The sequence below is a fragment of the Cervus elaphus genome, chromosome 7, assembly GCF_910594005.1.
Source record: "Cervus elaphus chromosome 7, mCerEla1.1, whole genome shotgun sequence".
Taxonomy (NCBI): domain Eukaryota; kingdom Metazoa; phylum Chordata; class Mammalia; order Artiodactyla; family Cervidae; genus Cervus; species Cervus elaphus.
The window spans coordinates 30,309,241-30,332,343 of NC_057821.1; the positions used below are offsets into that span (position 1 = coordinate 30,309,241).

The 23,103-nt window shown below is 35.0% G+C and overlaps 2 protein-coding genes across 2 annotated transcripts; both read left to right on the top strand.

The window, feature by feature from the left end:
* Nucleotides 1–7,404: 7,404 nt before the first annotated feature.
* LOC122697399 (olfactory receptor 2W1-like) lies at nt 7,405–8,367 on the top strand. Its single transcript, XM_043908222.1, has one exon. The coding sequence runs from the start codon at nt 7,405–7,407 to the stop codon at nt 8,365–8,367; it is 963 nt and encodes a 320-aa protein (XP_043764157.1).
* Nucleotides 8,368–22,161: 13,794 nt separating this feature from the next.
* LOC122697412 (olfactory receptor 2W1) lies at nt 22,162–23,103 on the top strand. The gene has a single exon (XM_043908233.1). It carries the CDS (start codon nt 22,162–22,164, stop codon nt 23,101–23,103), a length of 942 nt encoding a protein of 313 aa, XP_043764168.1.

Here is a 23,103-nt window from a genome sequence, read left to right on the forward strand (position 1 = left end):
TTTTTCAGGCAAGAATAGTGGAGAGGGTTGCCATTTCCTCCTCCAGGGGATCTCCCCACCCAGGGATCTAACCCATGTCTCTTGTACTTCCTGCATTGGCAGGCAGATTCTCTACCTGCCAGGAAAAATCATAGCTTTGACTATATGGACCTTTGTCAGCAAAGTGATGTCTCTGCTTTTTAATATGCTGTGTGGGTTTGTTACAACTTTCCTTCCAAAGAACTAGGATCTTTAATTTCATGGCTATAATTACCATTTGCAGTGATTTTGGAACCCAGGAAAATAGAATCTGTCACTGCTTTCACTTTTTCCCCTTCTATTTGCCATGAAGTAATGGGATCAATGCTAAGATCTTAGCTTGTTTAATGTTGAGTTTTAAGCCAGCTTTTGCACTCTCCTCTTTCACCCACATCAAGAAGCTCTTTAGTTCCTCTTCACTTTCTGCCCTTAGAACGGTATCATCTGCACATCTGAGGTTGTTGATAATTTTCCCACCAGTCTTGATTCCAGCTTGTGAGTCATCCAGTCCAGCATTTCACATGATGTGCTCTGCATAGAAGTTAAATAAGCAGGGTAATACTATACAGTCTGGTCATACTCCTTACTCAATTTTGATCCAGTCAGCTGTTTCCTATTCTAACTGTTGTTTCTTGGCCTGCATACAGGTTTCTCAGGAGACAGGTAAGATGGTCTGGTATACCCATCTCTCTAAGAATTTTTCCGTAGTTTCTTGTGATCCACACAGTCAAAGGCTTTAGCATAGTCAACAAAGCAGATGTTTTCCTGAAATTCCCTTCCTTTCTCTATGATCCAACAAGTGCTGGCAATTTGCTCTCTAGTTCTTCTGCTTCTTCTAAACCCAGCTTGTACCTCTGTAAGTTCTCAGTTCACATACTGCTGAAGCCTAAATTGAAGGATTTTGAGTATACTGTTAATAGCGTGTAGAATGAGCACAATTACACAATATCTTGAACATTCTTTGGCACTGCTCTTCTTTGGGATTGGAATGAAAACTGACCAGATCCCACATGCCACAAATAAGACCTGATGCAGCCAAATAAATAAGTAAATAGATATTAAAAAAAAAAAAAGACTGACCTCTATGAACCAGGATACAGATCTTCACCAGATACTAAATCTGCCAGCATTTTGATCTTGGCATTCCCAGCCTCTAGAATTATAAGAAATAAATGTTTGTCTTTTAAGCCACCCAAACAGCCTAAGACAATATATTAAAAAAGCAAAATGTGTAGACTGTTGAGGAAAAATATGAAAACATGATAGAGAAGACTGGGGTGGGGAGGATCTTTGTTTAGATAATCAAGAAAGCCCTCATTGAATAGATGACAGCTGGAAAAGTGAAAATAAGGAGCACAATTTGGGGACAGAATATTACAGGTAAATGGGATAGTACAAAGGGCTTCTAAATGCTTGCATTCCTGGAGAAACACAGGGATGGAGAGAATGGGAGAAAGTGGGTAGAATAACAGAGGTTAGGTCTTGAAGCAATTGATAGGTCATGGTAAGGAAGGAGTCTGAACTTTATTTCAAGGTCATAACGAGTCTTGAAAGATTTCAAACATGTAAATGAAAAAAAAAATTAAGAACACTTCTGGCTGCCACGTGGAGAATGGATTGAAAGGAAAAAAAGCTAGAGCAGGGAGTGTTTGGAAGTCATTGGATAATGCATGGGGCCAGGGTGGGGGAGAGACAGTGCCTCAGTGTTTGGCAGTAGAAGTAGAAATGGAGAAAAGAAGTTAAAACTTGAAATAGTTCAAATTTTCAGGGAGAGGAGGGCAGGGAAGTAATTAAGGATGACTTAGGTTTCTGGCCAGTGACAGGTAGATGTTTGTACCATTTACTATGATGAGGAACACTGCGGTGATATCAGATTTGATGCAATGGGAATCAAGGGTTCTATTTTAGCCATGTTTAGATTCATATTTTTGTTAAACACTCAAAAATGGGTAAAATTAGGCAGTTGGAAATATAAGTTTGATGTTCAATGGAGAAGATTAGAAATACAAATTTGAAAGCCATCAATATGAAAATGACATTTAAGCCCTGGAACTATATAGTATTATCCAGAGAGGTAGTAAAAACAGAGAAGACTAGAACCCCTGGTGAGGCCATAAGATTCAGACTCTGTATTTGTAAAATTTCCACATATCCCAGTTATTCTGAAATGCAGCCAAATGAGGAAGTACTGCTAACAATTTCATTTTAAATGGCTCCCATAAGTAAAGGACTAAAGCAAGAAAGGGAGAAAAATTAAATAAAAAGCAAACAGAAAAACACATCTTAATTTAGTCAAGTGGGTTCAAAAAGACATTGTATTGTATGTCTAAGCCAAACTCTGGATTTACCAATTCCTGAAAAACCACTAGGAAACTTTTCAAAAATTAAAGAACCTAGGGACTTCCCTGCTGGTCTAGGGGTTAAGAGTCCACCTTGCAGTGCAGGGGACATGAGTTCAATTCCTGGTCAGGGAACTAAGATCCCACATGCCTCATAGTAACTAAGCCTGCATGCTCTGAAGGTGCAAGTAGAGAGCCTGTGTGCCACAAGCCAATGCAGCCAATAAATAAAAATAAATATTTTTTAAAATTTTATTTAAAGAAAGTAGATGATTTCTCTGTAATTTTGCCAAAGTACCAAACCCATGGAATATACTTACAGAATATGGAGCAAGGGACTAGGGAATAGTCAGTTCAGTAATATAGTCAGTTCAGTAATACAGTCAGTTCAGTAATACAATCAAAATAGACACATATACATGACAATTTATATACAACAAAAAGGAGAGTGACAGAAATCTTACTAAAAGAGAGGAGAAAAAATTAGTGAACTTGAGATCTTTAGTCAAAGTGAGCAATTTCAAGTTTCCATATGTTTAAAATTTTAATAGGCAAAAATGTACCATTGATTGATTTTACATTTCTTTCTATCATTATTAATAGAGAATATACACATACACTATATGTATGTATATAGTCCTAAAAGAACTGGTTGAAAAAGGGAAGGTGTTCACCAAATGTTTTGTCAAATACCTGTTTGAGATCTATAAAAACTGATAAAAATGAATATTTCTACAGCATCAGTTCAGTCACTTAGTCATGTCCAACTCTTTGCAACCCCATGGGCTGCAGCACTCCAGGCTTCCCTGTCCATCACCAACTCCCGGAGCTGCCTCAAACTCGTGTCCATCATGGTGGTGATGCCATCCAACCATCTCATCCTCTGTCATCCCCTTCTCCTCCCACGTTCAATCTTTCCCAGCCTCAGGGTATTTTCCAATGAGTCAGTCTTCACATCAGGTGGCCAAAGTACTGGAGTTTCAGCTTCAGCATCAGTTCTTCCAATGAATATTCAGGACTGATTTCCTTTAGGATTGACTGGTTTGATCTCCTTGCAGTCCAAGGAGTATACGTCCCCCTGAATTGACTGAAGTAGTAATAGCTAATACTTGTTTGAATGCTTATCATGTGTTAACCAGTTTTATAATATTTTACATACACTAAATTTACCTAATCCTCATATTAACCCTCTAAAGTATGTATTACTATCTCTCTGTTATAGGTAAGAAATCTGATCACCAAAAAGTTAAGCAATTTCTCCAAGTTCACACAGTTGATAACTAGAAACACAGGATTTCAGTCCAGAACACCTGGCTCCATATGCTTTACACTATACTGTGTTTCAAATATAGAATATAAAGATTACTATCATACAGAGGCAGATAATTTAAATTGTTTTATGACTCAGAGATGAGAATCATAACATTTAAACATGTACATATCATGAGGCAGTCAATTTTTGCTTATATATTTTATTAAAGTAATCATTGGTGATATGTAATTTTAATTCAAGGGAGTTCTTACAGTTTAAGACCATGAGCCAACTCATTTTAAAATGCTCTAAATACTACTCAATCCATAATCAAAGGTTTGAATAGTGACCTCCAAGACGTAAGCAGAATCATTATACTGAAATATTTTAATTACTTATCATGGTCATCAAGACAAAGACACATTAGAGTTGAACAAAAATATAGATCTTATGAAATTCAACTTACTGTTTAGGGCTTTGCAAATTGAATATCTTCTCTTTTACAGATTACTTTGGGCATTAGATAACTATTTAAAGTCATTTAAATGATATCTGCTGCAGTAATTTTATTTCCAAATCAATATGTACTAGTAATGGTTAAGATTAATACATGTTATAATTTGAGTGTTAGAAATGCATGTTATTTAACAGCAAAGTTTATTTGTAGTATGTTCACTACCTAGAGAAAAAATATATCTAAATAAACATTTTCCTCATTCCTCATCTTATGGTTTTTTTCATAGCGAATAAGTTTTGTGTTTATTAAATTTCTCCTAATAAAATACCAGAGTATTTTCTAATTCTGAAACTGTTTTATTTACAGGCTTTTTCTATGATACTTCACTGAAGTCAGTTGGATGTAGTGTGGATGGCTTAGAAAATCTTGATGATCTAGGTTTTCAGGCAACATTGGGAACTTTGTCCAATACGTTCACAATAATGAACTAATAGCTGCTTTTTATAAAGTTTCTCTAGGGCAAAGACCTATTTGCATGTTGTTTTAAAGTCAGAAAAAGTAGTAAGAATTTCTGACAAGTTTCATCCCCTTACCTGAAGTCACATATTCAAGGGGGAGGAGTCCTGTTGAGAATCTATACCTTAACACATATCAGGGAAAACAGAATTCACAGTGGCACTGCAGGGAAAACATGAGTAAGCTGCAGCCCTGGAGAGCAAATGTCCACAGGATCTATTGTCCACAGTGTGGGCTCCACGCTGCTGAAAAAAGGAGAATATCTGAGGAACTCTCTCTGGATCACAGTAATGTTCATCTTTAATATCTCTTGGAAAATAGTGTGCCTGAAAAACAACTTGTGGGAAGTAAAAGAGAATTTAGATCTGTAAGTTCTGATCCTTCTTTCCTTCAGAATGTTTAGAACAAATAGATATTGTAAATCTCTGTAGAGAAATTCTCCTTTTTAATATCTATTATGAAGAAAAGATTAAATTTATTCTCTATTATAAATTGAGGACATGATGTTATTGCTTTTTTTGAAGTATGGTTGATATACAATACGATACATTCCAGGTGTAGAACATAATGATTCACAATTTTGGAAGGTTGTAATCCTGATACTGTTTTTGATTTGTGATATCAGACATTTTGCTCCAGTATCAAAAAAAAAGAGAGGGAAGTGTAGATTAAATTGATAATGAAGACTTGAAATACACTATTTTATATATGAAGACTGTAGAGCTAGAAAGGACTCAGATTTTTTATCCATTTCTAAATTTCATCATGTTCATGAAAAATTATCTGAAGATCTCCTATGTCAGATTTTTAATAGGTAGAAGGATGTTTTCCCCTCCTAAATTAATCTTTGGAGGCTAGAGTAATAATGGAAATAGTTAAGAAATTAACTGCATGGCATTGTCTTTAATTTTTTTAATATTTATTTATTCGGCTGTGCCCGGTCTTAGTTGTGGCATACAGAATCTTCAATCTTCATTGTGGCATTTGGGATACTCTAGTTGTGTCATGTAATCTAGTTCCCTAACCAGGGATCAAATCCAGGCCCCCCTGCATTGGCAGCCTAGCGTCTTAGCCAATGAACCACTAGGAAAGTCCTTCACTGTCTTTAATTTTTAAAGAATTTTCATTTTTTATCCATATATTTTAACTGAAGTTCTGCCTTATTCAGAGTTTGGGCATAATTACATAAACAACATCTGTCAAGAAAATAAGCATTAATTGCTGATTCATCCCCCTAATCAGACATTATAGAATTCAAATCGTATGTGAAGACTTGCAATACATTTCAGTTAATTTTTTTCTTACTGTCCAACTTGGTCAACGGCAAAACCTAGACTCAAATGATTCTTGGGAAGCTAATTCTGAAGAAATCACCAAATGACTCTCTCAAAACAACTATCTCAACTAGCCTACCAGTTAGTGTCCTGCATGTGTCCACTTGTGAATCATGGCCACAGTTTGAAGCAATTTCTTCAAAATATTCAGGAAATATATTTGAAATGAACAGCACAACTTGTTGTTCTATACAAAAAGTTTGATCTTTAACTGTTAATTTTCATTAATGTATTTCTCTAAGTTTTTTACCTTTTTATTCAACTTTTTTAAAGAGAAGTTTCAAGTTTATAGCAAAACTGAGAGAAAGGTACAGATATTTCCCATGCATGGCCTCCCTACTCATATGTACAACCTTCTCATTGTGAATATCATTCATCAGAGTGGTACTTTTTTGAATTAGAATAGTGATAGAGGACATTTTTTAAAGTGAGAGAATGGTTAACAGATACTTTTGTATGAACAATGTACCAGTTTTGGTGCTATATTAGGTATTGAAATAAGAAAAATAAAGGTACTAAGGATAAATGCCAGATCTACTACATAATATACTGGGGAAAAAAGGTATAAATCAAATTAGTAAACAAGATACGGAAATAGGACCACTCCTTCATTCCAACATAAGCCAAATAATTATGTGTTACAAATAAATCCACTGACTCAATTAGGAGTAAGTTTTCCATATCACACTAGTGATATTTTAGATGTGACATCATAGAGTCACATCATCTTAGAAATAGTTCTAGTTCAGACTCCAAATTAACATGTGAGAAAATTCAGACCTTGATTTTAAAAGTGAACTCCCCAAGGTCATCTAGATAAAAATATAATATTAAATTTATTTATTAAATATAATATTAAATTTATTTATTAAATATAATATTAAATTTATTTATTTGGGGGGAGGTTCAAGAGGGAGGGGATGTAGGTATACCTATGGCTGATTCATGTTGATGTTTGGCAGAAACCAACACAATACTGTAAAGCAATTCTCTTTCAATTAAAAATAAATAAATTTAATTATAAAAATATAGATGTATTTATTTTTAATGTATATTAAAATATAATATTAAATTTAACATAACATTAAATTTATTATCTAGTTAACATTAAGTTTATCATAATATTTAAATTATATTGTTAATATATAATAAATATTTATTAAATATAATGTTAAATGCCATTTATTATTGATATAATATTAACTTTAAATTTATTTATTTATAAAAGAAACTACCACAAATACCAGGTTAGTTGGCAACACTTTTACCATTAATTTTTTCAATTATTAATTAATATGAATTCTCTCCCTTTGTTTACTCCTGTATTTCATTAATTTACTTAGGCTGTGCTGACCAATTTCCTCCTTCTTTTCTTCTTCTTCCTCTTCTCTCCACCACCACCACTTCCTTCAACCCTTTCCTCTCTCTCCTTCTCCACTCCCCTCTTTCTCTTGCTCTTCTCATTCTAGGATTTGACACTGAAGGATTATGGACCAAAGAAATTATACTTCTCTACGTGGCTTCATTCTGCTTGGCTTCTCTGACCATCCCAAACTGGAGATGGTCCTGTCAGGAGTTGTCACTCTCTTCTACTTAATTACCTTGGTCGGTAACACAGCCATCATTCTTGCATCTCTCCTGGATTCCCATCTCCACACACCAATGTACTTTTTCCTCCGGAGTTTATCTCTCCTAGATCTATGTTTCACAACCAGCATCGTCCCCCAGATGCTGGTTAACTTGTGGGGACATGATAAGACCATCAGCTATGTGGGCTGTGTCATTCAGCTCTATGTTTACATGTGGTTTGGCTCCATTGAGTGCCTTCTCCTCGCTGTTATGTCCTATGATCGTTTTACAGCTATTTGTAAGCCCTTGCATTATTTGGTCATCATGAACCCACATGTATGCCTCAAGATGGTTATCATAGTCTGGAGTATTAGTCTGGCCAATTCTGTGGTATTATGTACACTCACCCTGAATTTGCCTAGATGTGGAAACAACCTTCTGGATCATTTCTTGTGTGAGTTGCCAGCTATGGTCAAGATAGCTTGCATAGACACCACAGCAGTTGAAATGTCTGTTTTTGCTTTAGGCATTGTCATTGTCCTTACACCACTCATCCTTATTCTTATATCCTATGGCTACATTGCCAGAGCTGTGCTGAGAATGAAGTCAAAAGCAGGCCAGAGAAAAGCAGTTAATACCTGTGGATCTCATCTCACTGTAGTGTCCATCTTCTATGGAGCTATTATCTACCTATACCTGCAACCAGGTAACAATGCCTCCAAAGAGCAGGGTAAGTTCCTCACTCTTTTTTACACCATCATCACTCCAAGTCTCAACCCTCTCATTTACACCTTAAGAAATAAGGACATGAAAGATGCACTGAAGAAGCTGATGAGAGTTGACCACAAACCGACAACACTGAAGAGAAACTGGAAGTCATAGGGAAAAAATTAGGGTGGATAAGGCAATAAAATGCTTTCTAATTGCCTTTCACTTTTAGTGAGGCAAGGAATCCCTAGATCACAGAGGTCAATTAACATATTAATTCTTGTAGGCAGACATTTTGTGGATGCAAACAATATTATAATCATCCTACTTTTTATGCCTCTGATTATGTATGACATTATTATCATCATCTTGAGTAAAAGGTCTTTGTAACTTAAGTCTATTACCTCTTTATCATGATACAAAAGAGCGAGAAGACACAAATTAAGGGATTTTAAAGGTGACAACAAATTTTTATTCATTTTTTATTCATTCATGAAAGATTTATTTCATGACTGTCTTTATCTCAATGAAAAGAAAATATGACACCTTTGAGATTAGGTAGGCTTTTAACATAGATCTATAGAATCATGGAATTTACGTAAATTTTGAGAAATGTAATATTTGTATGTACTGGAATTTCATAAAATGAATAATATTTTAGTTTTAATTTAGTATGATACAGTATTTAATATTTTATGGGAAATGCAATGACTTTTGAGTTAAATTTTGATATTTTCTATTATTTGATACCTATCTCTAAAGGATACCATTATTTAGTAATTATAATCTTTATTTAATAATTATAATCTAGATAGATTTGGAAGGATACATTGCCGTATTCTAAGTAACATAATATTTTCTCCTATATCATTTCATAATTCTTAAAATGTGAAAAGGGAAGAGTCACTGGATAATTTTTACTTTCTCAGTGAGGACAGTAATGACTTGCGAGCATGCATGCTCAGTCACTTCACTCGTGTCCAACTCTTTGCAACCCTATAGACTAAAGCTGCCAGGTTCCTCAGTCCATGGGATTCTCCAGGCAAAAATAGTGGAGTGGGTTGCCATGCCCTCCTCCAGGGCATTCAGGGATCAAAGCTGGGTCTCCCACATTGCAGGTGGATTCTCAACTGCTGAGCTACCGGGGAAGCCACCAGTGATTCACATAAAATACACTTAATATGATTTAGAATAGTGTAGATATTCTTGTTGTGCACATAATACCTTTTTACAGTTGACTTCAGAAACAGTTCACTAGCTCATAAAAAATTTTCACAGACAGAATTTAAGTTCTATGGTAAGTTTGCTCTTAACTTAGTATAGTTTATAGTTAGTAGCATTAAGAAATAAATTCTTTGCTATCTTCAATTATCTAAGTACACAAAAAAATATAATAGTAATGGACTCAGCAGAAAATCACATGTTATGTTATGATTGTTTGTTTTCTTATTTAACTACTTTTATTTTCTTCTTAAATCTCTTCTGCATTTGGGTTGCAAATTAAACCAAAATTTCAAATACTTAATCTCCCTTTTATTTCTCAATAATAAATGTGTATATACTTGGAATTTACTTTAAATTACAATAAATCCTTTAGGTACACTGAGTTTCTATAAACTAACCAGAATTTTTATAATTTAGTAAGCCTGACCTCACATTTGTATACTAATATGTTCCTTGAAAATGTAACTGATCAGTGTAATTAACATTAATAATAAGAAAATGTAATTAAATTTGAACAAGGGTTACTTTCCTAACCAAGTCTCACATCAATACTTACAAGAATTTACCACTATGGCTGATTCATATCAATGTATGACAAAACCCACTGAAATGTTGTGAAGTAATTAGCCTCCAACTAATAAAAAAAAATAAAGAAAGAAAGAAAGAAAAAAAAAGAATTTACCACATATGGTCTAGTCATCTAACTTAAGTACTCTTCTAGCACAGTGTCAATATTTTTGAAGTAATATGAAAGGTTAAATGGAGGAAAAAAATGTATGATACAAACATTAGACTAGGACTCAGAAGACTACATACACCTAATCTCAAAATTACCTTGAGAAAAAAATTAATGTTTCTAAGTCTTAGTTTTCTTAAATCTAAAATCGATATTATAACGAGCTCCCTATTTTCCCGTCACTTCTTTCACTGATTTACTAAATTTAGCTTTGCTGTCTTCATCTCAGCATAAAACAAACAGTAGTGGATATCCCTGGTGTGTAGGGGGTGGGGAGTTTTTCCAAAATAGGACAGTGCTGGGTACCAGGCTCTCACTTGAAGCCAGAAAACTTCCTAAGGTAAACAAATGATGAATCTGACAGAATTGATTTTGTGCTTCCTGATCCCTGTATTATAAATTAAAATGGAGAATTATGCATATAAGCAAAAATGACACCATCTTATCTGTTTGAGAAAACAACATTACATAATATAATTAGAGGATATCTATACCCAAATTACTTAAGTTTAAGTGTTAAACTGCTTAACACAGATGGTAAGTACAAAGGCTCTCAGGAAAGTAATGGATAAGTCTGATTAGGAGGAAATGGAAATATATTTATGAAGTAGATGGCACTAGAGTTAAACTCTAAAAATTCTGTAATATCTGAATATAGCAGAAAACATTCAAGTGAAAATGGTGTGATAAAGTATGGAGGCTAAAAACCAGCATGGATGGTTTTTAGAATGAAGTGTACAAGTAAATAGACTTTAAGGAGATCAAAAGTGTATTGGTAAACAGAAACCAGATTAAACAATCAATAAGAAAATATGTATGAAACGCTTACTGTGTGAAAGGCACTATAAGAAAAAACCTCATGTGTTTGAATATTATATGGTTAACATTTAGGAACCACTGTTTTTGCCTCAGCAAATAAATAAAATAGATAAAGAAAATGTGGGGGGGGGTGGTATACACAATGGAATATTATTTAGCCATTAAAAAAGAAGATTCTGCCACTTGCAAAAAAAAAAAAATGGATGGAACTTGAAGGCATTATGCTAGGAGAAATAAATCAGGCAGAGAAAGATACTGTATGACTTCACTTACATGTAGAATCTAAAAAAACTGAACATATAGATACAGAAAACAGATTAGTGGTTTCCAAAGGCTGGGCACAGGGGGAAAGGATGACGGGAGGCTGGCAAAACAGGTAAAGGTGGTCAGAAAGTGCAAACATCCTGTTATAAGTTCTGTAGTATAATGGACAGCATAGTGACTATAGTTGACAATGCTATACAGTGTACTCTATATTTGAGAGTTGCCCAGAGAGTAAATCTTAAAGATTCCCATCACAAGGAAAAAAAACTTGTAGTTGTATCTGGTGATAAAAAGTTAATTATGGTAATTATGGTAATAGGTAATATGGTAATAGGATTACCATAATAAGTTAGCTAACTTTTAGGTTGCAAAACTAATACAGTGTTATATGTCAATTATATCTCAACAAAAAAAATAATAAAGAATAATATCACTTTTAAAAGAATATATTAACATTTCTAAAAAATACTCCTCCATTAACATCATTCACTAATCAAGTACCTCTACCTGAAGCGAGTCCAGAAAAGAAAATCATTAAATCAATGACCCTTCAACACCATTGAGTCCAAACACCCATGTGAAACTTAGTTTATGTAATTTGTTATTATATAAATACACAAAATGAAGGACTGCCATAAATTTTTAAGCATGTCTAGTGTTTTGATTTTGAAAAGAAAGACAAATATGTCTGCATAGTAGATATATTAACTAGAAATACATATCACATTGATCAAGCATCAGAATATTTAGACCTAAAAAAAGAATATTTAAACATATTAAATTTCGATTAAATTACTTTAAGTATGAAACATTATACCTGTCAGACATTATGATGGATTGGAAATATAAATTTTAAGAAAAATTCCTTCTGTGCTATTCCAAGTTAACAAAAGACTTAAGTATACGAAAAAAAAAAAAACCCTGCACTACCACGCACAAAATTTCCCTTTTCTCTACATCCTCACCAACACCTGTATTTCTTGCCTTCCAAATGCTAGCCATTCTAACAAGGTGGAAGGTGATATGTCATGATGGTTTTGATTTGCATTTAAGTTTTGTCTCAAGTATATGTCATAGGTTGGATGAAGCTTAATAAATTAATAAAATTAATCACCTTAATAAATGGTAATGATTATAAAATGTAAAAAAACTCAAAATGGCAATAATATACCAGATATGCAGTAGGGAGAAACTGTAGACATTGTGAGCAGAATTCTTTCTTACAGAGTGGCTTGTGTGATTTTCCCAGTTCCCTGGATATTAAAGAGAAAAACTACAGACTCAAAATGGCAGTCCTTGTGCTAAAGACCATGATACCAAACCCAGATTTAATACCTAACCTAACTGCGGTTACAACCTTCACCACAAATGTAATCTTAATCAACCAGTATGGAACTTTGTTGTCAGCAAGAATGAAGTAATCTGTCACACAGCCCGTCTTCATTCTCCCAGAGGAAGAAGAGGCAATCTGCATGATAAAACCCTTGCCATTTTCTTCCTCCCAAAAACATTTCTGGCCTAAAAATAATCCTTACTTTTCTTTCCTAATAGCTGCCTTACCACATCCTTCTTCCTGTAAAAACCTTCCTGGTACTTCCTTGGTGGTCCCATGATTGAGAATTCACCTCACAGTGCAGGAGACCTGGGTCCAGTCCCTGGTCAGGAAATTAAGATCCCCCATGTCACAGAGCAACTAAGCCTGCTGGCTGCAACTACAAAGCCCACATGCCCCAACTAGAGTCTGTACTGCAAAGAAAGATCACTCATGACACGAAAAAGATCCTACATGCTGCAACTAACATGCAATGAAGCCAATAAATAAATACTTGAAAAGAAAAAAAGCTTCCTTTTTGTTCAACCCCTTGTAATGCCTTTCTGATTAGATGAGATGCTGCTCAGTTCACAATTCGCCTAATAAAATCAATTAGAACTTAAAATTAGTCAGTTAAATTTTGTTTTTTAACACCTAAGTAGATTCTTAAGGAATCATCTCATGAATTGTCATTAAAACAACTGGAAATAGAGGACATATAGATGTGTTATCAAATATTAATATATTGAGCTATCAAGTTCTGGGGCGAAATAAAGGAGCTCCTATCCTAATCTCTTCAGACACATATTAACAAATCTCTGGAAGAGTGGACCAGAATAATGGCAAAGTAGACCATCTTAACAGAATGTTTGGATATGACACCAAAAGCACAAGTAACAAAACCAAAACTCAACAAGTGAAACTACATCAAACTAAAAAGCAAAAGAGAAAATTTACAAAATAAAAAGGCAACCTACAGAATGGGAGAAATTTTGCAAATCATATATCTGAGAAGTGGCTAGTATCCAAAGTATACGTGGTAATGCAAATTGATACAGCCACTATGGAGAACAGTATGGAGATTCCTTAAAAATAAACTAGGAATAAATCTATCATATGACCCAACAACCCCACTACTGGGTATATACCCTGAGGAAACCATAACTGAAAAAGACACATGCACTCCAGTGTTGATTGCAGCACTATTTACAATAGCTAGAACATGGAAGCAACCTAGATGTCTATCAACAGATGAACAGATAAAGAACTTGTGGTACATATACACAATGGAATATTATTCAGCCACAAAAAGGAACACACTTGACTCAGTTCTAATAAGGTGGATGAACCTAGAGCCTATTATACAGAGTGAAGTAAGTCAGAAAGAGAAAGACAAATATCATGTATTAATGCAAATATATGGAATCTAGAAAGATGGTACTGATGAACCTATTTGCAGAGCAGCAATGGAGACACAGACATGGAGAAAAGACTGGTGGGCACAGGGGAGAAAGGAGAGGGTGAGACAAATTGAGAGCGTAGCATTGAAACATATATATTAACATATGTAAAATTAGATAACCAGTGGAAATTTACACTATGATGCAGGGAGTTCAAATCTGGTGCTCTGTGATAATCTAGAGGGGTGGGAGGGGTAGGAGGTGGGAGTAAGGGTTCAAGAGGGAGGGGACATACATATACCTACGGCTGATTCATGTTGATATATGGCAGAAACCAACACAATGTTGTAAAGCAATCATCCTTCAATTAAAAATAATTAATTTGTTTAAAAAAAACTCACACAACTCAATAGCAAAAAAAAAAAATTCAATTTCAAAATGGACAAAAGAACTGAATAGAAAATTTTTCAAAGAAGACACACAAATGGCAAACATGTAAATGAGGAAGTACCCGATGTCAGTAATCATCAAGGAAATGCAAATGAAAGCCATAATGACATAGCACCTTACACCTACTAGAATGACCACTATCTGGATGGCAAGAAACACAAGTGTTGTGCACCACAACTAGAGAGTCTATGCACTGGAAACAAAGACCAGATGCAGCCAAATAAATAAAGTTCAGAAAAACAAAAGATTGTGTCTCAATTAGTCCTCCCCATTACAATTTAAGTATTTTCACACTCATCCAATGTGTAGAAGTTACTCAAGATGTCTCTGGATTTCTTTCAGAGGGAATTGCTCTATGTGCTGCTGTACAATGGATGTGTCCATAGGAAGAGTGGAGATCAGGAACTTGCTTTGTTTTAATTTTGGTTGACTCCTATCTCAAGGAGTCCACATTGTGTTCTAAGTAAATAGCAGTCTTGAAAGATTTCAGACAAGTAAATGAAAATATTTTATTTAGATTTTTTTAAGAGCAATTTTGGCTGTCATATAGAGAATGGATTTAGCAGGGATAAAGATAAGAGGCAATTGAGTAACCCAGGAGGGAAAAAAAGACAGATGCTCAGTTTAAGTAACAGCGGAAATGGGGAGAACAGGCAAAGTTTGAAATAGTTCAGACTTTCAAAGTGAGGGCAGGGAAGTAATTAAGGATGACAGGTTTCTGGCCATTGACAGGTAGATGTTTATACCATTTACTATGACTAGGAAGACTGAGGTACTATCAGATCTGGTGCAGTGGGATCAAGAGTTCTATTATAGCCATGCATGCCGTGCACGTGCTCAGCAGTGTCCGACTCTTTGCGACCCTATGAACTGCAGCTGGCTAGCAGCCAACCAGGCTCCTCTGTCCACAAGATTTGCCTGGCAAGAATATTGGAGTTGGTTGCCATTTCCTCCTCCAAGGAAGCCCATTTTAGCCATGTTAGGTTCATAGTCTTATTAGACATTCAAATTTGAACAAAATTAGGTGGTGGGCATTACAAGTTTCATGCTCAATAGAGAAGACTGGAAATAAAATTTGAAAGCCATCAACATGTAGATGGCATTTAAAGCCCTGAAACTATATTATCCAGAGAAGCCATCAACATGTAGATGGCATTTAAAGCCCTGAAACTATATTATCCAGAAACAGAGAATAATATAGCCTCTGGTGAGGGCAAAGGAGTCTCAGATTTTGTATTTCTAACATTTCCACATACCCCAGTTATTCTGAAATGCGGCCAAAGGGGGAAGCTAATAATCTCATTCTAAATTGATCCTATTAGTAAAGGGCTAAAGAAAGCAAGGAAAAAAATGGGGAAATAGAAAGTGATCAGAAAAACATCTTGATTTAGTCAAGGGGTTCAAAAAGACAGTATATTGTCTATCTAACACAAAAACACCTGCTTCACAATCTGAATCTACCCATTCCTGGAAAACCAATGAGAAAATTTTCAAACACTAAAGAATCCAGATGATTTCTCTGTAATTTCTCCAGAGTAGCAAACCCATAGGATGTAATCACAGAATAAGGAGCAAGGCAACCTGGTGCTCTGTGACAATCTAGAAGGGTAGGAAGGGGTCCGGCATGTGAGAGAGGCTCAAGAGGGAGGGGACATATGTATGCTTATAGTTGATTCATGTTGGTGTATGGCAGAAGCCAATACAACATTGAGGTGATTATCCTCCAAGTAAAAATAAATTTAAAAAAAAGAATAAAGAGCAGGAGACTAGGAAAGTTACTGTGCAAGAATGGAATTAAGTATATATGACATATATATGACAATTCATATACACTTTTGTTTTTAAACAAAAAAATGAGCATTTTTGATGTTTGGGCTCCAATTATAAAGTTAAATTACAACTTTAAAGAACTCTTTTTAAAGAAAAAAGAGAACTATATAAAATAAAAAGGGAGAAATGAAAATACATGTTTAAAATTGAGATCTTTAGTCAAAGTGAATATTTTCAACTATATGTTTAGAATTTTGATAGACAAAAAAATCCCAATTAATTGATTTTGTTTCTTATTATCCTTATTTAAAACAATATATAATAATATATATACAAAATACATATGCAGTATGTCTTTAATTCTAAAGGACGTAGCTAAAACAGGGAATATGCTTACCAAACATTTTATCAAGAATCTGTATTAGCTCTCCCAAAATTAATTAAAATGAACATTGTTATAATATACAGACTCCCTAAATTGATTGAAATAGTAATAGCTTATTTATTTGAATGTTTACTTTGTGTCAACCAACACTGTAACATTTTACAAATGGTTAATTCATTTAACCATGGTTCCAAATAGGAAAAGGAGTACATCAAGGCTGTATATTGTCACCCTGCTTATTTAACTTATATGCAGAGTACATCATGAAAAACGCTAGGCTGGATGAAGCACAAGCTGGAATCAAGATTGCCGGAAGAAATATCAATAACCTCAGATATGCAGATGACACCACCCTTATGGCAGAAAGCGAAGAAGAACTAAACAGCCTCTGATGAAAGTGAAAGAGGAGAGTGAAAAAGTTGGCTTAAAGCTCAACATTCAGAAAACTAAGATCATGGCATCTGGCCCCATCACTTCATGGCAAATAGATGGGGAAACAGTGGAAACAGTGACTGACTTTATTTTTTTAGGCTCCAAAATCACTGCAGATGGTGATTGCAGCCAAGAAATTAAAGACGCTTACTCCTTGGAAGGAAAGTGATGACCAACCTAGATAGCATATTAAAAAGCAGAGACATTACTTTGTCAACAAAGGTCCGTCTAGTCAAGGCTATGGTTTTTCCAGTTGCCATGTATGGATGTGAGAGTTGGACCATAAAGAAAGCTGAGTGCCGAAGAATTGATGCTCTTGAACTGTGGTGTTGGAGAAGACTCTTGAGAGTCCCTTGGACTGCAAGGAGATCCAACCAGTTGAACCTAAAGGACATCAGTCCTGAGTGTTCATTGGAAGGACTGATGTTGACACTGAAACTCCAATACTCTGGCCACCTGATATGAAGAGCTGACTCATTTGAAAAGACCCTGATGCTGGGAAAGATTGAAGGTAGGAGGAGAAGGGGATGACAGAGGATGAGATGGTTGGATGGCATCACCGACTCAATGGACATGAGTTTCGGTAGACTCCAGGAGTTGGTGATGGACAGGGAGGCCTGGCATGCTGCAGTCAATGGGGTCGCAAAGAGTTGGACACGGCTGAGCAACTGAACTGAACTCAATTTATTTAAACTCATACTAACCTTCTAAGTATGTATTGTTACTATCTTCCTATTATCGATAAGAGCTCTGAGGCACCAGAATGTTAAGTAATTTTCCCAGGTTTACACAGCTAATAACTGGAATCCCTGGAATTTCAGTCCAAAACATCTGGCTCCATCTACTTCACACTATACTATGTCTTAAATATAGAATATAGTGATTACTATCATACAGAAATGGATAGTTAAAATTGTTTTATTGCTCAGTGATGAGAAGTCATCACAATTAAACAGGTATCATGAGGCAGTCAATTTGTGTTCATGTATTTTATTAAAGCAATTATTGATGGTATGTACTTCTAATTAAAAGGAGCTCTTATAACTTATGATCAATCATAAGCCAACTTATAAAAAGTTCATTCCATAATCTAGGACTTAAATAGTGACCTCTGAGACATTGAATTGTCATGAACACTGAAGTATCTGAATTACTTACCATGGCTATCAAGTCAAAGGCACATTAGGACTCTTTAATAAAAATATAAATCTTATGATCTTCAACTTATTTTTTTAGAGCTTTGGAAACAACATTCTCTTCCACAGATAACTGTTTTGACTTTGGATATCAGAGGCAATTATTAGAGACACTTTATTTAAATGATATCTGCTCAGAAAAAAATTATTTCAAAAATCCATAGGTGTACTATTAATGGTAAGATGATTTTACAGAGTTACATGCTATAATTTGAATATTGAAAATGCATATTACTTAAAAGCAATTTTTATTTACAATACATTCTCTACCTAGAGAAAAAATTCTAAAAATACTTTTTCTCATTTCCCTGTACTGATAGCTTTTCTTTATACTAAGTAACTTTTACATCTGTTAAATTTCTTTGGGTGACACATCAGGATATTGACTAATTCTCCCACTCTCTCTTTTACAGGATTTATCTGTGGCACTCTACTAAAGTCAATCAGATATGGTCTGAACGGTTTAGCAAACTTTTCTGAATGATCTAGGTTTTCTAGGAACACTGGGAAATTTTGTTCACATTGTTCAGAATAGTGAATTAATAGTTGCTTTTTAATGTTTCTCTAGGGCAAAGACTTATTTGCAGGTTGATTTAAAGTCAGAAAAAGCAGTAAGAATTTCTGACAAGTTTCATCCCCTCACCTGAAGTCACATGTTCAAGAGGGAGGAGTCCCATCGAGAATCTATACCTTAGTATATATCAGGAAAAGCAGGATTCACAGTGGCACTGCAGAGAAAACATGAGCAAGCTGCAGCCCTGCAAAGCAAATGTCCACAGGACCTGTTGTCCACAGTGTGGGCTCCACATTGGTCAAAAAGCAGAACATCAGTGGAACTCTCTCTGGATCACAGTAATGTTAATCTTTAATATCTCTTGGAAAATAGTGTGCCTGAGTTGGTAAAACAACTTGTGGGAAGTAGAGAGAGAACTTGGACCTACAAAGACTGATTCCTCTGATTTTCTTTCAGGATGTTTAGAATAAATATTATAAATCTCTGTATAGAAATTCTCCTTTTTATCTTTATTATGAAGGAAATATTACTTTATTCTCTACCATAGTAAAGAGGAGGACATGAAGTTATGTCTCAATTTGTGATTTCAGACATTTTCATCCAGAAGAAATAAAAGAGGGAAATGTAGATTAAATTAAAAATAAAGAACTGAAATGTAATATTTTATTCATTAAGACTTTGAAGCTAGGAAAGAGACAATTTTGTTCCATTTCTAAACCTCATAGATGCATGAAAAATAATTTGAAGATTCCCTATGTTGAGATTTTAATAGGCAGAAGGATTTTTTTTACCTTCCTGAATTAATCTTTGGAGGCTACAGTGATATTGCAACAAGTTAAGAAATTAACTTGTGGCATTGACTTAATTTTTTAATTTTTAGATTTTCTTTTCTTATAATTTTAACTGAAGCTCTGTTTTATTCAGAATTTAGGCTCAGTTACACACACAGAGCTGTCTGTCAAAATAAGTATTAATTAGTTATTCATCCCCGTGCTTAGACATTATATTGCTCTAATGGTGTGTGACAGCTTGCAATACATTTCAGAGTTATTTTTTTCTTTCTATGCAGGTAGGTCAATGATAGAACCCAGGCTCAAATCATGATTCTTGGAGAGCTATTTCTGAGAAAATTACCAAATGACTCTCTCAAAACAGCTATCTTAACCAGTATACTCAATTACTCTTCTAAATGTGTCCACTTTTGAATCATGGCCACAGTTTTAAGTAATTTCTTCCTAATATTCAAGAAATATATTTGAAATGTATAGCAAACAAAGAAAGCACAACTTTTTCTACTACATCTATACAGAGAGAGAGAGGTAAATAAGTGTGTTATTTAACTTATTTTTCAATCATGTGTTTTCTTTCAGTCATTTTTAATGGAAGAGTTCTGGATGTTATTTGTTGAGAAGTGATCTTTTTATACTCAGTGATAGGGAAAAATGTAGGTGGACTATTGATAATCTTCAACTGTTAAAAGTTTTGACAGTTCTGATACGCTCATGCATGTCTAAAGGAACTCTATCCATATCATACTACTAAATCATGATGAGTTTACTATTCCTTTGATTAGAAACTAATATTTTCAATTATTTTTCACCAAAATAAATAAATGTTATTTGCAACTATATAGATTAAATGAAAATCTTTTCCATTCATCTGCCACCTTCTATCATCCTATTTAGACAATCATAAAATAGCAGCCTAAGTCTTTGTTGCTTAAAAAGAAAAAGTACTTACTAACAAAGTGATTGAATCCGCCTGCCAATGCAGGAGAGTTGAGTTCAATCCCTGAGTCAGGAATATCCCCTGGAGTAGAAAATAGCAACCCACTCCAATATTCTTGCCTGGCAAATTCCATGGACAGAGGAGTCTGGAAGGCTCACTAAGAGTAGGACATGACTGAGCAACTAACACTTTCACTTCACTTTCACTTTCAGTGAAGTGAAATCACTTTCAGTGATTTTTCATCATTATTCATAGTGTGAACATTTTTATTCAAAAATTATGCATATATAAGGGGATATACATATATATAAACATATACATACTTAGGTGAAATGCATTAGGTATTATAGACCACAGTGTAGATGGGGGGAGTTGTTAAACATTTACCCACATGGTGCATGATTATAATTTCTTCTTAGAATAACTGTAGTAACTAATGATCATTGAGACATCCTACATTCCAAGCATTGTTCTAAGAACTTTACACTCATTCAGTCTTCACCTCAACTCCAAATGATTTTTGTCCCCATTTTTACAGATGAGAAAACTGAGCCCAGAAGTGTGATGTAACTTGTCTGAGATTGCACAGCTAAATAATTTGCAGAAATATAAACAAAATCTCTCTGCCTATGCTGTCATACTCCACGCTACACTGGCCCTCTGTAAATCTCTCTGTACTTGATATAAGATATCAAACAAAAAAAGATTATGAGTTCAGGCAATCCCTCTTTAAACAATGAACATTCAGGAGGTAGTTAAAAGAGTGAGCAGAACTTGCAGAATAAATAGGAGTCCAGAAAAGGAGAAGGGTTCCCAGGGCTTTAGACAGGAATGAATCTGACTTGTCAAAGTGAGAGAAGGCTAGTAGTTAATATGTGTAAAGTGATCTGTGAAATGAGAATGAGGCCTTGTGCAAGTTCATCTAGGCCATCTTAAAAAATTAGAATATTTCCTAAATGTAATGGAAAATGACTGGCTAGGTTTGGGCACATGGATAATGTGATTTTACTTAATCTTGTAAAAATGTAAAGGCATAAAACTAGATGTAAGGAATAAAGATTATTGCCAGAATCTAGAATATAGATGACAGTGATTTGGACTAGGGCACTGATCATGTAAGTTTTTAGAGTGAGAGGACAATTAAAATATATTTTTGCATTAAAACTTACAAGTTCTGGTGATGTTAGGTATTGGGGATGAGAGAGATAAACGTGCCAAGGATAAATGCCAGATCTCCTGCATAACGAACTGGAAGACCAAAGGTGCTATTCACCAGGATATGCAAAAAAAGGAATATTCTTCCTCGTTCTAACATTAGCCAAATAATTATATCATATAGGTGAATTCACTGACCAAGTAAAAGAGCATGTTCACTGTACATAGTCAATGAAAATTATAAATAAGCATAGGAGCAAATCTATTCCAAAGTTTCAAATTTACACATGAGAAAATTCAGACCCTTAGTAAAACTCCCTAAGTTTAATATAAAAATATATTAAACTCATCACCATAAAAGAACCTACAACAAATATCAGATTACTTGGCTGTAATTTTTACTAGTAACATAAACTTGCTACCTTTGTTTAGTTGTATATTTCTTTAAATTATTCAGATAGTCTTTGTTGACAAGTTTCTCCTCTTCCTTTCCCTTCTCCTTTTCTTCCTCCTCCTCCCATTCATCCTCATCTTCCTTCACCTTCTCCACCTGCTCTTCTCTTGGATTTGACAGTGAAGGATTATGGACCAAAGAAATTATACTTCTCTACGTGGCTTCATTCTGCTTGGCTTCTCTGACCATCCCAAACTGGAGATGGTCCTGTCAGGAGTTGTCACTCTCTTCTACTTAATTACCTTGGTCGGTAACACAGCCATCATTCTTGCATCTCTCCTGGATTCCCATCTCCACACACCAATGTACTTTTTCCTCCGGAGTTTATCTCTCCTAGATCTATGTTTCACAACCAGCATCGTCCCCCAGATGCTGGTTAACTTGTGGGGACATGATAAGACCATCAGCTATGTGGGCTGTGTCATTCAGCTCTATGTTTACATGTGGTTTGGCTCCATTGAGTGCCTTCTCCTCGCTGTTATGTCCTATGATCGTTTTACAGCTATTTGTAAGCCCTTGCATTATTTGGTCATCATGAACCCACATGTATGCCTCAAGATGGTTATCATAGTCTGGAGTATTAGTCTGGCCAATTCTGTGGTATTATGTACACTCACCCTGAATTTGCCTAGATGTGGAAACAACCTTCTGGATCATTTCTTGTGTGAGTTGCCAGCTATGGTCAAGATAGCTTGCATAGACACCACAGCAGTTGAAATGTCTGTTTTTGCTTTAGGCATTGTTATTGTGCTTACACCACTCATCCTTATTCTTATATCCGATGGCTACATTGCCAGAGCTGTGCTGAGAATGAAGTCAAAAGCAGGCCAGAGAAAAGCAGTTAATACCTGTGGATCTCATCTCACCATAGTGTCCATCTTCTATGGAACTATTATTTACATGTACCTGCAACCAGGTAACAATGCCTCCAAGGACCAGGGTAAGTTCCTCACCCTCTTTTACACTATCATCACTCCAAGTCTCAACCCTCTCATTTATACCTTAAGGAATAAGGACATGAAGGACGCACTGAAGAAGCTGATGAGAGTTGACCACAAACCTACAAAATAA